Below are 14,788 nucleotides of genomic sequence, written 5' to 3'. Positions count from 1 at the left end.
GAAGCCCCAGAATGAAGGGCTTAGAACAGACAATCTTTTCAGCTGTGTAATTCTGAGAGTTAAATTCTTGGTCCTTTTCCAAAAGATTTTCCTCCAATGACTCAGCCATTCACTCTGGTCAATATCTGCCTTTTACAGACTCATAAGCATTTTAACTACTGCTTGGTTGGTGTTAGAGCTCTGCTTAATATTATCAGATTCTAAGATTAGGATGATATTAATATCATCAGATTTTAAGACATCTTTTTGACTGTCCTTGAGGGGCTGAAAATAAAAATGAGATATATTCCAATGTGTTCATTAATTTTAAAATCATTATGTCAGCATTCCCACTGTTAGTAAATACCAACTTTTCAAGGACTTTTCAATGATCTTTTGGAAGATCACTAATATGATAAAATACGTGAATATCAGTAATACTGATAAAATACCTGAGTATAATATTAGCACTAAAAATTATAGTTGAGTATAAATATGATATTAAAGTAGATGAAAAATGAAAGCCTTAGGACTCCCTCTTTTGCTAAAGGTATTGTTTTTGCTGATTACAGCTCTGCCAGTAAAGAAACCACAGCACACATACAGGGACTCATCAGGGAAAACCTCAGCCTCTGATCTACGAACACGGCATTTACTCCAGCAACACCAGTGCCCATCAACGCTAATACCTTGAGAAGCTGTCCCTATGTCTTTAGGGACACAGAATCTGGGATCACAGAAACATTAAAACCAAACTGTCAGTGAAAGAGATTTAGCAGGTAAGCTATTTTTGGTGATGCATCAAGTTCCAATTCTGCCACTGACTGCCTGAGTGACCTTTGGCCAGTTATGTCTACGCAGTGCTTCAGGCTCCTGCTCTGTTAAATGAGTTAGGCTGAACCACATGGAATCACCAACACCTGATGTCTTGACCTATTAAAATGGCAATCTTGTATGGCTCAACCTAAGTATAGAACCTACATCTTCAGGTTGTCGAAGGGATTCAGTGAGTTAATAGATGTGAAGCGATTAAAACAGTATTTGGAAGCTAGAAAATGCTCTATGAAGGTTAGGTGCCATTATTTTATTTTTTCTGGATGTTCCTCAAGGTCCCTTGAATGAGATGGAAGGATAAAGATGATTTTTTCTCTAAATCAGGACTCAAGACACTATATTGACAACAGTTAGCTGTCTTATGAATGAATTATGGGAATCAGAGAATATCAGAAAAGAATCAGAATCTAAACTAAAAAAAAAAAAAAGTGTAACCTGAATTTGATATTCACTGAAGAAAAACTGTTAGGAAGTTTTGACGTTTGTTTCAATCAAGGCACACGGACAGGTAAAGGTAGCAAAACAGAGGATGAGAGGTCAGGTATGTTTATTCCATACCTGAAATGAGGCACAGGTTTAATAAAATGTATACTTAACATTTTTAGGTGTAAGTGGACTGAGGATTGGGGATCATGTTGTAGAAAGAGAATCGCCTGAGCTTTTCCACATGTTATTATTCTTTGTATTATCTGGTAAGGAGTGGCTGTATCACACTGTAAAGCCAGAGGACGGGGGCGAAACCACCAGTGACGCAAGGCACAGACCCAAAGAAGGCTCAGTGGGGAGGATTCAAGGCAAGGAGCTGGCCAACATGTGCAGTCTTCTCTCCTCTTATCTTACAGAAAAGCGAGCCTGGGCTCAGAGCAGTTGGATGTACCATACGGGGTACTCCAGCAGGAGGAGGCTGCCCCTGAATCACTTTACAGGTCTAGAGGACAGTGGCGAGCAGGGAGAAGAAGAGCTGACCAGCAGGCAGTAAGGGCAGCCAGCCTTCCAGGCAGGGCCACGGGCTTGTTTCAAAGGGGAGTGTCAGGAGCTCAGTCATTACAGGAAGGGAGGGAGCCTGACACCTGAGTATCAGCCTAGCAGCTCTCTGGTGGAGCGGGCTCAGCTCCTGCTCACTGCTAGGCTAGACGAAAGCCAGGAATGCAGAGAGCTTGGGGCTCCCCAGCAGCTGAAAAGGTTTGTCTCTCCTCACACGGCTCTGTTTAAACTGAACGAGTTCCCAGAGCTGCCACAGCAGCCACCCAGGATGAGCATCGTTGGGAGGGGCCTGGTGCCACAGACACTGGTGCTTACGCCAGGCTCTAAGGTAACGGCACCCAGCACAGGAAGATGATCCTCCGTGTGCCTGACAGAACACACTGCCAGCGTCTTTTTCTTCTAATGAATGGCATTTAGAGAAACAACAGCAAAAAAATCAAATTCATTAATCAAATTATCATCTTTAGTCCCAAAATATGTCATCTGCATACACATTTACCTCTTCGAGATAAGTTCACTTGAAGAAAAGAGAATAAAAGGACCTAGTAATAGACACATTATATGTATCTCAATTTTAACTTTCTCTACCATTTATGAAATCTATTCTCTAATCAAATATTATCATTCATTTCTGATGGCCAGGAAAATGGCTATATTTAAGAAATTCTGACACCAACCATGGATTTTTCATGAAGGGTACCAGGTTACCTTATTGACCATAGTTAGTGCATCTAGTTTTTATTTGAACATCAATTCAGTTCTGTTCCATTCTAAGCATTCTAGGATTTAGTGTGGCACGAGACCCTTGTTCAAGAACTCATACATGTGCAAGCATTTCAGGTATTATAATGGGTGGTGCTTTATGTACACTTTACAGGTTTAATAACAAGTTAACAGACTATTAAAGGCTATCCTTTCAAATTTCCTATCTAAAACAATGGCTTGGGGATAAAAACCCTATAATCTTCAGGACTTTGAAAGATTTTCCTTCTTTAAAAAGAGAATTTCTAACCAGTGGCCACAAGAAACAGTGCTAAATCCAGATCCCAACATTCCTGTTCTAATGAGAGGCAATAAATCACTCATAAAATTTGAGTCAGAAAACTCGGGTTCAAACCTGGCGCTGCCACGGAGTGGCCCATGTCTGATACTGAACAAGGCAGGCTCCCCGGGGTTCCGCATCTTCAGGGGTAGAATGTGGTCCTGGACAAGACCAACTCTCATGTCTCTTCAAGTAGTGATGGTGTATGATTCTAAGGGTTATTTCAGTATCTTGCCCTTCAGTTCAGTTAAGTTCAGTTGCTCAGTTGTGTCTGACTCTTTGCGACCCCATGAATTGCAGCACGCCATGCCACCCTGGTCCGTCATCAAACTCCCGGAGTTCACCCAAACTCATGTCCATCGAGTCCGTGATGCCATCCAGCCATCTCATCCTGTCATCCCCTTCTCCTCCTGCCCCTAATCCCTCCCAGCATCAGAGTCTTTTCCAATGAGTCAGCTCTTTGCATGAGGTGGCCAAAGTATTGGAGTTTCAGCTTTAGCATCAGTCCTTCCAAAGAAATCCCAGGGCTGATCTTGCCCTTAGTCACCCTAATTCTTCAGCACTTAATGAAAGAACAGGATATACTTAAGGGTTTGTAGTATTTTGGCTGTGTAATTTACCTGTTCTTTTTTCTATCACCCACAACAAATAGTTCCATGCCCTGCATAAAAAGGCACACGATAGACAATGAGAAGTGTATATGGAGCAAATGAATATGTGGGAAAAAAAGGAACATCTGATAAATCAATAAAGGCTATTTATGGACATGACATAGAATATTATTATATGATAATATTTATCTCCAAGGAGTAAAGACAAATCACTAGATGCCAAAGAACAGTTCGTGTTTTAACTTTTGTATTAATATTACATGCTTCAGAGGGACTTCTTTACACGTTTCCAAGTATTCAACATTTTGATTCAGACTAATATGTTTGAAAACTAAAAAGCTTAAATGTTGAGATATAATATATTTAGGTGGATATTTTAGGAGAAGGCAATGGCACCCCACTCCAGTACTCTTGCCTGGAAAATCCCATGGACGGAGGAGCCTGGTAGGCTGTAGTCCATGGGGTCGCTAAGAGTCGGACACGATTGAGCGACTTCACTTTCACTTTCATGCATTGGAGAAGGAAATGGCAATTCACTCCAGTGTTCTTGCCTGGAGAATCCCAGGGACGGGGGAGCCGGGTGGGCTGCCATCTATGGGGTCGCACAGAGTCGGACACGACTGAAGCGACTTAGCAGAAGCAGCAGGAACAATGTATTTTGGATTCCTGGTGGCTCAGATGGTTAAGAATCTGCCTGCAATGTGGGAGACCTGGGTTTGATTCCTGGGTCAGGAAGATGCCCTGGAGAAGGGAATGGCTACCAACTTCGGTATTCTTGCGTGGAGAATTTCATGGACAAGAGGAGTCTGGTAAGCTACAGTCCATGGGGTCACAAAGAGTCAGACACAACTGATTGATTAACACTTACAATATCTTTATACAGTGTTCAGCAGTTAGTATGCCTTAGAAGGGTATGTCTTCACTTACCTGGAAGGTTGTGCCACTTGTTCATGGCGAACAGCCGGTTAGCAGTTACTGTGATCACAGCAGGAGTCGCCAGCCCAGGCTGGGTGTTGGCCGCCACGTGAGTGACAGGGGAGTTGGAGGGGAACTTTAGAACCATGATAACATCCTGCTGAGCTTGGTCTGTGAACATCAATGGACTCTGCAGGAGGAGATACTGTTGAGTGGGCAAGACAAGATCCAAATATACGAGAAGGAAAAGACAAGGAAAGAAAGAGGGTGTAGGAAAAGAAGAGGAAGACCATGTTAACCCGAGTTGCAAGTGAGAGCACAGTGAGCAGAAAGGCTTAGAGAAACAGCAGTTAGGATTTGTTTGGTTTTCACATGTCATTAGTAGAATTTCTAGGTGATTGAAGTAAAATACATGAATGGTCACTTTAAAAACCCATAAATTTTTATTAGCTCTCTTCCCTTCCCCACCCCATTCCCAAGAAGAACTAAAAAGAGTGACTTGATTTAGACTCGAAATAGGCAAAGTATTGAGGATTGTGTTAAACCATTCCAACAGTTATTATGGATCAAGTACAAAAGAGAAAAAAATAAAAGAATGAGAACAGGCCACAGGCACAAAAGCCAGCCAAGGTAATTGCCAAAGATTATCAAAAATTGTGTTGAGTCTTAGTATGAGGATTTTGACAACTAAATAAAGAGATAATTAATTAACAAATACATTTATAAACAACAGTTGTACAGCATGCATGTATTATTACAGTAGAGAAATAATTTATGAACGTGATACACAAACTTAATTATAAAGGTGTTTCAAAGCAATGCATAATTAAGTGTACTTGTAGAAACAATATATTTATATAGTGCACCAAGTCATAAACACTGCCCTATTATAATGCGGATGCCACAGCTTTGTGCTCTAGCTGAGGGTGCACAGAAATACCTAGATGCCTCTCCTCCCAGTCGGCAAAGAAACTAAAGCTCAAGACTTTCGATTTCTCCTTTGAAAAGCAAAATATAACTGAAATGATACACAAAACACTGTTCTAACGGCTAGCAACATAATAAATCTGGAAGACTACTAAGGATTTAGAACATTCCTACAAACCATATGTTATAATCTGAGACATATACAACACCACACTGATTTACTGGCTTTATTTATACTTTGTGGTACTATGCTATCATACAGTAATTGCACTGTGCATTTTCAGCAATTCTCCACAGCCATGTCTATTTTCTAATAGCTGATGAGTATCATTCAGAATTGAAACACCTTGATGAAGTCCTTCTGGTTGCTCTCTTATTGCCATATTTCAAAACACCAGGTATATGTAAATGTGTAGGCACATATATTTAACATGTATTCATTCAGAACTGCTAATAAAAAATTAAATACATTTGCATTTTTATTATCAGTCCTTTTAAAAAAGTTATTAAGAGTACTTAGAAAAACATATTGCACTAAGAATTCCTATTTGCACTCTTTGCATAAAGGTGTAAATAAAGGCAACTAATAAGCTACCCAGACACCCTTCTGAGCAAGTGGCTAAAAGCCAATCAATATTATGAGTTAATCCTCCCTGGATGCTCATTCAATTAAAGGTGTCAGTAATGCCTCATCTGATGTGGCCTCAATTAAATCCAACTATCTGATGGTGTGAAAACACAGGGGGATACAGCAACAGCAGCAAAAGCAGACAAACAGGCAGCCTTCGTGGGCCTGCTAATTACTACACCTGGCGTATATTATGGCTCCTGCACTCAACACAGCGCGAGGTGGCCTTAATTTCTGCTGCATTTGTGTGTGTGTGTGTGTGTGTGTGTGTGTGTGTGTGTGTGCTGCAGTCATCACTGGTGGGGGAACTCATCCGAATAGTAGTGAAAGCAATACACATTTGGGTCTTTGAGTTAAAACCTCTGATATCAATAAGTAATCTTTGTTTTGCTAAGAACCCCTTACATGGTTTTAAGGATTTCTGTGAAATTGTGTAAAAATGAGAAACAATGAGCCAACCACAAACAAAATTTCCTATAAGCTAGCTTTGATGAAGTCTGGAGAAAAGGAAATGAATGTCATTTCAGAAAACCAAACTGTGTTTTCCAATTGTGTGGGTTTTTTTAAAAAAATAATATTTACCAAAGTCAATGTATAAACTCTGAGGAAGTCAGATGACAATATACATCATGAAGTCTCACTGAAAGGAAGCTGATACATATTTCTGAGCTTAACAGCTCATACTGTAAATACAATCAGGCTCAAATTGAATAATTCCAATGTTTATGCCCTTAAAAAAACACGGAAAAAATCTCTACCATATAGGAAGAATGTCTTGTGTACACAGTGCCTCTAGAGGGCCAAACTCTTAGCCACAGGGCAAGGAAGAGCCCTCCTCCACAGAGAGCTGCAGACACCATGTCCAGAGACGTTCCTGCATCCTGAGAACATGCTGGCTCTCCAGTAGTTCCTGTGGATTTCAGCCTGATGAGAGCGCCTAATGGAGGCAAGGACCAAGAAACTCTCTGGGGAGCGCATCGCATCCGTAGCCAGTGAGTATGGAATGAGGGGCACTGGATGCAAGAAAAAGCCAGCCCAGCATACTGGGTTCGCCCAGAGGGATGGTGACAGCTGCTGATGAGGCAGGACCAGTCACGGGAGGGCAGAGAAAGAAACCCTCATCAACCCTGCGGGCCCCTGCCAGCCCCGTCTGACATAGAAGTGGGAAACCACTATAGCTAGATTTCGCTCCGTTTTCCCAGATTACGTGTGCACTTGTTGACAACTCTGGTTTCTTTCTAACACACTTCTGTTTCCCACCCACATATGTGTAAGAGGGAAAAGCACAATTTGCACAGGTCTGAAAAAGAGTTCAGGTTTCGATTCAGAGGATAAAGGATAATGGGAAAGATGGCCTCCCGTCCTCAAATGAGCGTGTGCCGCCCCGAGACAGGAAGGCTGATCTGCCCCAGTGAGCCAGTCACCCTTTGGTCACGGAGAGAGGCTTGGCAGTAGGAACTCCCTCTTGGCCCCAGTGACCAAGGCCGTGCAGTGACCCAGGTAGAGAGTCAATGGAGCAGAGGTGCTTCCATTAGCCAGCACGGCGGCAGCCTGCGTCTCATTGACAAGCTATTACTAAAACTAATTCCAATCCCCAAACATAAATCATTCTTACTATTTTTATGGCATTATCTTCCATTGTTCTTGCCAAATGTCCGCTTTCTGTGTAGTCTCTTCACTAAAAGCTACCCTTTACACTCTTTTAAATATGATTTCCCCTGCTTAAAAACACTGGGGGGAAAAGGTGACGCAAATAAATGTTTAAATGTCTGTAGTTTATGCTGCTGCTGCTGCTAAGTCGCTTCAGTCGTGTCTGACTCTGTGCGACCCCAGAGACGGCAGCCCACCAGGCTCCCCTGTCCCTGGGATTCTCCAGGCAAGAACACTGGAGTGGGTTGCCAGTTCCTTCTCCAATGCATGAAAGTGAAAAGTGAAAGTGAAGTCGCTCAGTCGTGTCCGACTCCTAGCGACCCCATGGACTACAGCCTACCAGGCTCCTCCGTCCATGGGATTTTCCAGGCAAGAGTACTGGAGTGGGGCGCCATTGCCTTCTCCGGTCTGTAGTTTATAGTAATGGTCAATTCTTATCATTAGAGAAAAGAAGGGGAAAAAAGACTTGGAAGAAGAAAGATGATGACAAAGATGGGAAAAGGGGAAAAAACACAAAGAAGAAGGAAAGACGGGAAGAGACAGAGAGTCGGAGGCAGAGAGGACCACATCTGTATCCAGGTCCCTGCTGGCTGCCGCTCTCCTTCCCAGCATCCAGCGAAATCCTACCATTCTAAGCCCCAACATGGAATTAGAACCTATTCTCAATTATTCATCGCATTTATGGAAACAGACTCTATGTCCCCATTCTTACTTTAAAACAGTAATGAGCAACCTGTTTTATTGATGGACAATTCAAGAAAAAATAAAACACCGACAGCCTACACTTAAAATATTCTTACCATGCCGTGCAGTGTGTGTTCCTATGCTGAATTTGTTCTGTCATAAATGAATTTCCCCCTGAAATTTCAAGAAACATGAAGGAGGAATAGCCACAGATTTTGCAGCTCTAGTCTATTTCCCTGGAGAAGGCAATGGCCACCTACTCCAGTACTCCTGCCTGGAAAATCCCATGGACGGAGGAGCCTGGTAGGCTGCAGTCCATGGGGTCGCTAAGAGTCGGACAAGACTGAGCGACTTCGCTTTCACTTTTCCCTTTCATGCATTGGAGAAGGAAATGGCAACCCACTCCAGTGTTCTTGCCTGGAGAATCCCAGGGACGAGGGAGCCTGGTGGGCTGCCGTCTATGGGGTCGCACAGAGTCGGACACAACTGAAGCGACTTAGCAGCAGCAGCAGCAGCAGCAGCAATTTCCCTGCTTCTGATTCTAGGCGGGCCTCTGACTTGCTTTGGCCAACAGAAAGCAGCATAAATGATGCTGTGCAAGTTCAAAAGCACACTTCAAGAAGTCATGCAAAAGTGTCCTCCCGGAACACTACGAGTGGGAGTGGCCTGGGCCAACTTCCTTGATGAAAAGAACACATGGAAAGAGCAGTCTCACCTCTTAGCACCCGCCGCAGCAGTGCACGAGGGAGCAAGGTGAACGAGAGGAAATGCCTACCATCCCTCAGAATCACAGGAAAGAAAAATCACTGTTGTGGGCACTAAGCTTTGGGTATTTGGTATATCACACCATCATTTTTTTCCTCCAAGGTTCCTGACTCTCAGTAACATAGCCTACGTATTAGGATTACTTTCAAAATTCCCAAAGTGAAAACATTGGGATGTAAAGAATAAACACAACAGGAAAATTAATCTAGGCACTCCTAGGATCAAAGCAGAAAATGTATCCACCCCCTACCCTAGAATGAGGATATAAGACAGTGATGGAACTTTTAATTCTGCAACACAGAACATGACGCCCTGATGAAATACTGGAGCACTGGAGCAATGTCTGCCCTCCTTAAGAGTCCAGGAGAACAGGGAGTATTTGCTGGCTGTTATTAGGTTCACAAACAGTACATTAGAAGAACAGGCCAAGGCGTGGTGGAGAAGCTCAAGTACAATGGAAGACTGTTAAGAATGTCAAGCAGGGTCTCAAAGAGATGCGAGAAATGAGGACCGAGCAGGCTGCACTTACCGCTTGCATGGCAGAACCTCTGGGAGGGTGGGGCTCTATGAGCAGCTGAGACGGCGTCTGCCCAAAACTTCGGATTTGAGCTTCCACAGCCTGAAAAAGGCACGGGCAAGTTTGAGGGTTAAGAGGTGCTAATTACAGGCAAAAGAACCACAAGTGTCACCTGGAAATGTCAGCCCTTACTTCTGGCTTGTTTCACACTGGAAATCACCCCGTGCTTCCACAGTGGGGCTGAGCACCTGGGCGGGCAACGAGGCTGAGGCCGCTCTGCAGGGCCAGGGCAGCTGTGCCTCCTAAACCCTGCAGAACTTTCTCATCTTGCGCCATGATGGGAAACAGAAACCAGCTCTTACAATCAGAAATTGTCCTTTTTGGCTTCATCTCTATTTTCTTGCATCTTTTTCCCCCTGCTTGCATCATCCCTGTTGACTTAAGGCTAATCTTTTACAGGTATAGAGAAAACCAAGCACTGCTTTGATTCTAGGCCCAATCTCACCCTGGGAAGTAGAAGAAAGAAATACAGCACCTGTGAAAAATCGCCTGATGCTCTTTTGCCATGGGAAGAGCATTATTGTTGACAGTCTCTTTGAACCTAGGTGGCTGAACAGCAAAGTAAAAGCCATATGTTGCATCCAAGCAATAGCCCAGGACCACGTGTGTGTGCTCTTTTTGGAAGACGTGTGCCTAACTAAGCCTTTGTTGCGAGCCCCTCACTCTTCCTGTCCACCCAGCCCAGGTGCTCACTTCTCAACCTCATCACAGAAAACTCTGAAATGCCAGACGTGGTCGCTGTCTGTAATGATTTTATCTCTTTACTTGTTTATGCCTGTCTCCTCCCACTAAAACAAGATCCGAGACAGCGAGGACCTTATCTATTTTCTTCACTCTTAGATCTTTAAAATTGGGTGAATGAATAAATGCCACAGTATGTGTGAGGGGAGAGAAGGAAGCAGAGACATATAAAGGTGACTTCAACACCCCCACAGCAGTATTTTTAACTTCTCGGCTAAAAGGAGGAAGAAAATCTCTTTCTAAGGGGCTATATGTTTGTCATGCTATTTTTTAATCCCTAATAAAACAGGTATTTCAATTTTTATATGCTCTGCAGAACTGTAGGCGATTAATAAATTATAAACAGGGAAATAAAATTATGCAGTATTAACTTCCTTTTTTATTTGATGAGGATACCATTAGTAGTCCTTTACAACCATCTTTTAAGGAACAATGATAGCAATTCACCCATTTATGTATTCAATCGTAATCATCAAGGAGGTAAACAGTATATGAGGTATCAGTGTTTCTGCCCTTGAAGAAACTATTCCTAATATAGAAAGCAGAACATGTACTTGGATGACTGAGTAACAGTCTGATGCAGTTAGCTCAATAAATTCAAGGAATGCACTATGGCCGGCTTAGGCAGAAAGGACTGCGAAGGCCTCTGTGAAAGCTGAGTGGTATGGGAAAAGCACCATGGGCTTTGAAGGCACACAGACCATGTGCTAACCCTGACTGCACACCGTTGACAAGCTATGTGACCCAGGGCGAGTCATTCAACCTCAGTTTCAATTTTCTTCTTGTAAGATATGGGTGATAATAATAATATCAACCTCACAGTGTTATTCAGTTCAGTTCAGCTCAACTGTGTCCGACTCTTTGCAACCCCATGAACCGCAGCACGCCAGGTCTCCCTGTCCATCACCAACTCTCAGAGTCTACCCAAACCCATGTCCATTGCCATCCAACCATCTCATCCTCTGTCGTTCCCTTCTCCTCCCCGCTTCAATCTTTCCCAGCATCAGGGTCGTTTCAAATAAGTCAGCTCTTTGCATCAGGTGGCCAAAGTATTGGAGCTTCAGCTTCAACATCAGTCCTTCCAATAAACACCCAGGACTGATCTCCTTTAGGATGGACTGGTTGGATCTCCTTGCAGTCCAAGGGACTCTCAAGAATCCTCTCCAACACCACAGCTCAAAAGCATCAATTCTTCGGCGCTCAGCCTTCTTTATAGTCCAACTCTGACATCCACACATGACCCCAGGAAAAACCATAGCCTTGACCAGATGGACCTTTGTTGGCAAAGTAATGTCTCTGCTTTTCAATATGCTATCTAGGTTGGTCATAACTTTCCTTCTAACGAGTAAGCGTCTTTGAATTTCATGGCTGCAGTCACCATCTGCAGTGATTTTGATATTGAGGAGCAAATAGTATGTATGCAAAACAACACAGCAAAGTGCTTACTGGTACAGATTAGACTCTCAATATGCAGTCAGCCAATATTCATTGAGGGCTACTAACAACAATAACCCTGGATTAGGAAATGGCAACCCACTCCAGTATTTCTGCCTGGAGAATCCGATGGACAGAGGAGCCTGGCTGGCTAGAGTCCGTGGGTTGCAAAGAGTCAGACACAACAGAGCACACACACACATCAATAACAAATATTTATTTAGTAGTTACTATTTGCCACATATTTTTCTACATGATTTTAGTATCTTGTTTCATTTAATCTTTAAACTGTATGATGTGAGTACTTTATCTATTTACTGATAAAGAAAAATAATGCACAAAGAACTTAAATATCTTGTCCAAGGTCACACAGTAATTAAACAGCAGACTCAAATTTTGCATATAAGCAGCCTGATTCAGGAGCTCATACTCTCAACCAGTAAGCTATTCTTCCTTATCTGTTAGGGACAATGCCATGGCCTAGGGATAAGACTGAGCACACAAAAAGCATGGGTTTACAACCCAATGAGTGAATTAATAAAGTAGCTCTAATACCAACATCATCTTCGTCATTAAGTGTTTGCTCACACACAATTAGAGCAGCATGACTTGGCAAGAGATAAGGCTAGACCCAGACTTCAGAAACCAGAAAAGGAGTCACCGAGAAGTGAGGAGTAGAGATTAGGGTCACTTCAGAGCAGTATCTAAAACATTTTTTGATGGGGTGAAATCAATTCACGATCAACATCAAGGACAATCTTGAGGAAAAAAATATCACGAAAGGGCAACCTTTTGGTGGGCAGGCCTAAGGTAGTCACAGAGAAGGAGGTGGGAGCACAGCTCTTTTAAGATGCATGGATTCACAACTGGCTTAACATAAACCTTAACGCGCTTTTAAAAACAGCGAAGCCAGTGTCCTTTCCCTTGACTGCCGCCTTCAGGGGTCCTGGCCCAACAGCCCACATACATTTCCCCTCATTTAAAAGAAGGGGAATGGGGAACAGGCAGCTTACATACTTGGCCTATGGAGTTAACTGGTTAAGAGTGCTAATCCTGATTTTCCCATTTATTTGCTGTGTTTGAATAGGTTGCTTAATAGAAATATTAATAATACCTCACTTGGAGAATTATATGGAAAATTAAGTAATACCTATAAAGTGTTTGGCACAATGCCAAGCACATACAAGGCACTAAATAAAATGTTGTTGGGTTTGGGGCCTTAGCGTGATCCCCATTAAACACAGCTAAAACAGAAAAGGAAGAAACGCTTCAGGAGTTTACAATGAGAGTGGTGATGATAATGAGTACATTATTAAAAAAAAACAAAAACTGAAATCTGGCTCAGCATTTCAAAGTATACTATAGGGCTAAGTGCCCAGAGTCGGAGAGATCTCCTTGGAGATTCAGAGAGCAGTCCAAAACATAAGGAACTGGATACCTCAGTCCTTACGGAAGCTGTGTTATTTGCAAGAAAGGGATAAATATGTGAACCACGATCTAAGGCCAAATCAACAATTCTTAGAGACTGATGACTTTGAGCAATGAAGACAAAAGACATTAATTCTTTTCTTTTGAACTTGCATATTTTAGAGTAGTAAAGCAATGAACAGAAATATAAATTTCTGTGAGGGAGAACTAGCTTTGCAGGAGAAAGTGCATTTTATGTCAGATGTGGAAATCTGAAGTGATAGTGACAGCTGTCGAGCCAGGCTGAGACGTCCAGGTGACAAAAGAAAGCCTAGGACTGGCCCTGGGCTGAAACATCAGAGGTGTTCACTTGGGTGTCATTCATACAAGAGAAATTTAAGTCAGTGGTTTTTGATCCTTCCCTCTCACTCTGTTTATGTATGTATTTTTAAGCAGCAGAAATGATTTCCTTTTTCAAATGAAGTTTTACACAAAACCACAATACAAAAAACAAAGAGACAGGGCTATTTAACTTTAAAGATGGGCAAAACCATCCTTACACAGCAGCTCCTGAGACAATTCTGAGAAATCTTAGGACTATGGAGCACAGTTTGAAGTCCACTGGTTAAGCTCCCAGGAAGAAAATACATGAGACACATACATAAAAGGACACAGAGGTGCAACTTAGGGAATGCTCATATTTAGGGTTTGATATGAAGAAGATGACAATAGAAGGGAGAGGCTGCTAGGAGCTGGGGAGCAGGATAGGGTGATGTGGAAGCTATAGATGAGAATTTCAAAGACAGAGTGGTCAGTAACACCAACTACTATAGAGAAACTAACGACATTATCGCACATAAGTTTTTATTATAGATATAAATTAAATGCAACTGGCCTCAATACAACATAATACCAATATCCTTAATACTACATGTACTTAGCCTTCTTTTGAAACGAAAAGTACATAGATGGTAAGAAAACTTTTAAAAACACCAATCTCCCCTTTCTAATACAATTTTTTTTGTCTTAAAATTTTAATAAAATTTACTCATTACTGACCTTTTGTACGGAGAAGGGAATGGCACCCCACTCCAGTACTCTTGCCTGGAAAATCCCAGGACGGGGGAGCCTGGTGGGCTGCCATCTATGGGGTCGCACAGAGTCGGACACGACTGAAGAGACTTAGCAGCAGCAGCAGCAGCAGACCTTTTATAGGGAAATGATTTTTCAAGTCATGGAACACAGTGGTGTGAATTCTGTCTCAATTATGAAATAAAAGTTGTATTATCCCACATAGGTTAAATAATATTTTTCTTGCTAAGTCCTGAAGACATCTAAAAAAATTACATAATTCTTAGACACAAATGTTGTATTTCTTGACTAACCTTTGAGTTGCTGGTGATAGCAATACAACAGAAAGGGCTTTATCAAGTGAGAAAATTATAGAATAAGACTGTAAGGTAATCTCAAATCTTTAGAGTCAAACCTAATATTATCAACTGATAATTCTAGATCCTTCTCATTGTTTCTAAAGCTCATTGCCATTCTGGCATTACCTTGATCTCTAAAGCAATTTACACTGTTGATCACACCGTGGTTGCTTCACAGTC

At 42.3% G+C, this 14,788-nt stretch overlaps 1 protein-coding gene across 7 annotated transcripts in view; it reads right to left on the bottom strand.

Moving 5' to 3' along the window:
* LRBA (LPS responsive beige-like anchor protein) overlaps window positions 1-14,788 on the bottom strand; it is a 757,395-nt gene that overhangs the window by 45,040 nt on the left and 697,567 nt on the right. For 5 of the 7 annotated variants that reach the window (XM_024977540.2, XM_024977539.2, XM_059876187.1 and 2 more), the window contains exons 49-50: window positions 9,549-9,638; window positions 4,378-4,570 (exon numbers count right to left, since the gene is read on the bottom strand). In XM_024977540.2, the coding sequence (XP_024833308.1) occupies window positions 4,378-4,570; window positions 9,549-9,638 (283 nt within the window). The remainder of the gene's footprint in view (window positions 1-4,377; window positions 4,571-9,548; window positions 9,639-14,788) is intronic. The other 2 variants (XM_024977542.2, XM_024977543.2) reach the window with 1 other exon arrangement.

The sequence above is a fragment of the Bos taurus genome, chromosome 17, assembly GCF_002263795.3.
Source record: "Bos taurus isolate L1 Dominette 01449 registration number 42190680 breed Hereford chromosome 17, ARS-UCD2.0, whole genome shotgun sequence".
Classification (NCBI taxonomy): domain Eukaryota; kingdom Metazoa; phylum Chordata; class Mammalia; order Artiodactyla; family Bovidae; genus Bos; species Bos taurus.
The sequence above is the reverse complement of the archived record's forward strand: the minus strand, read 5'-3'. Positions and strand labels throughout refer to the sequence as shown.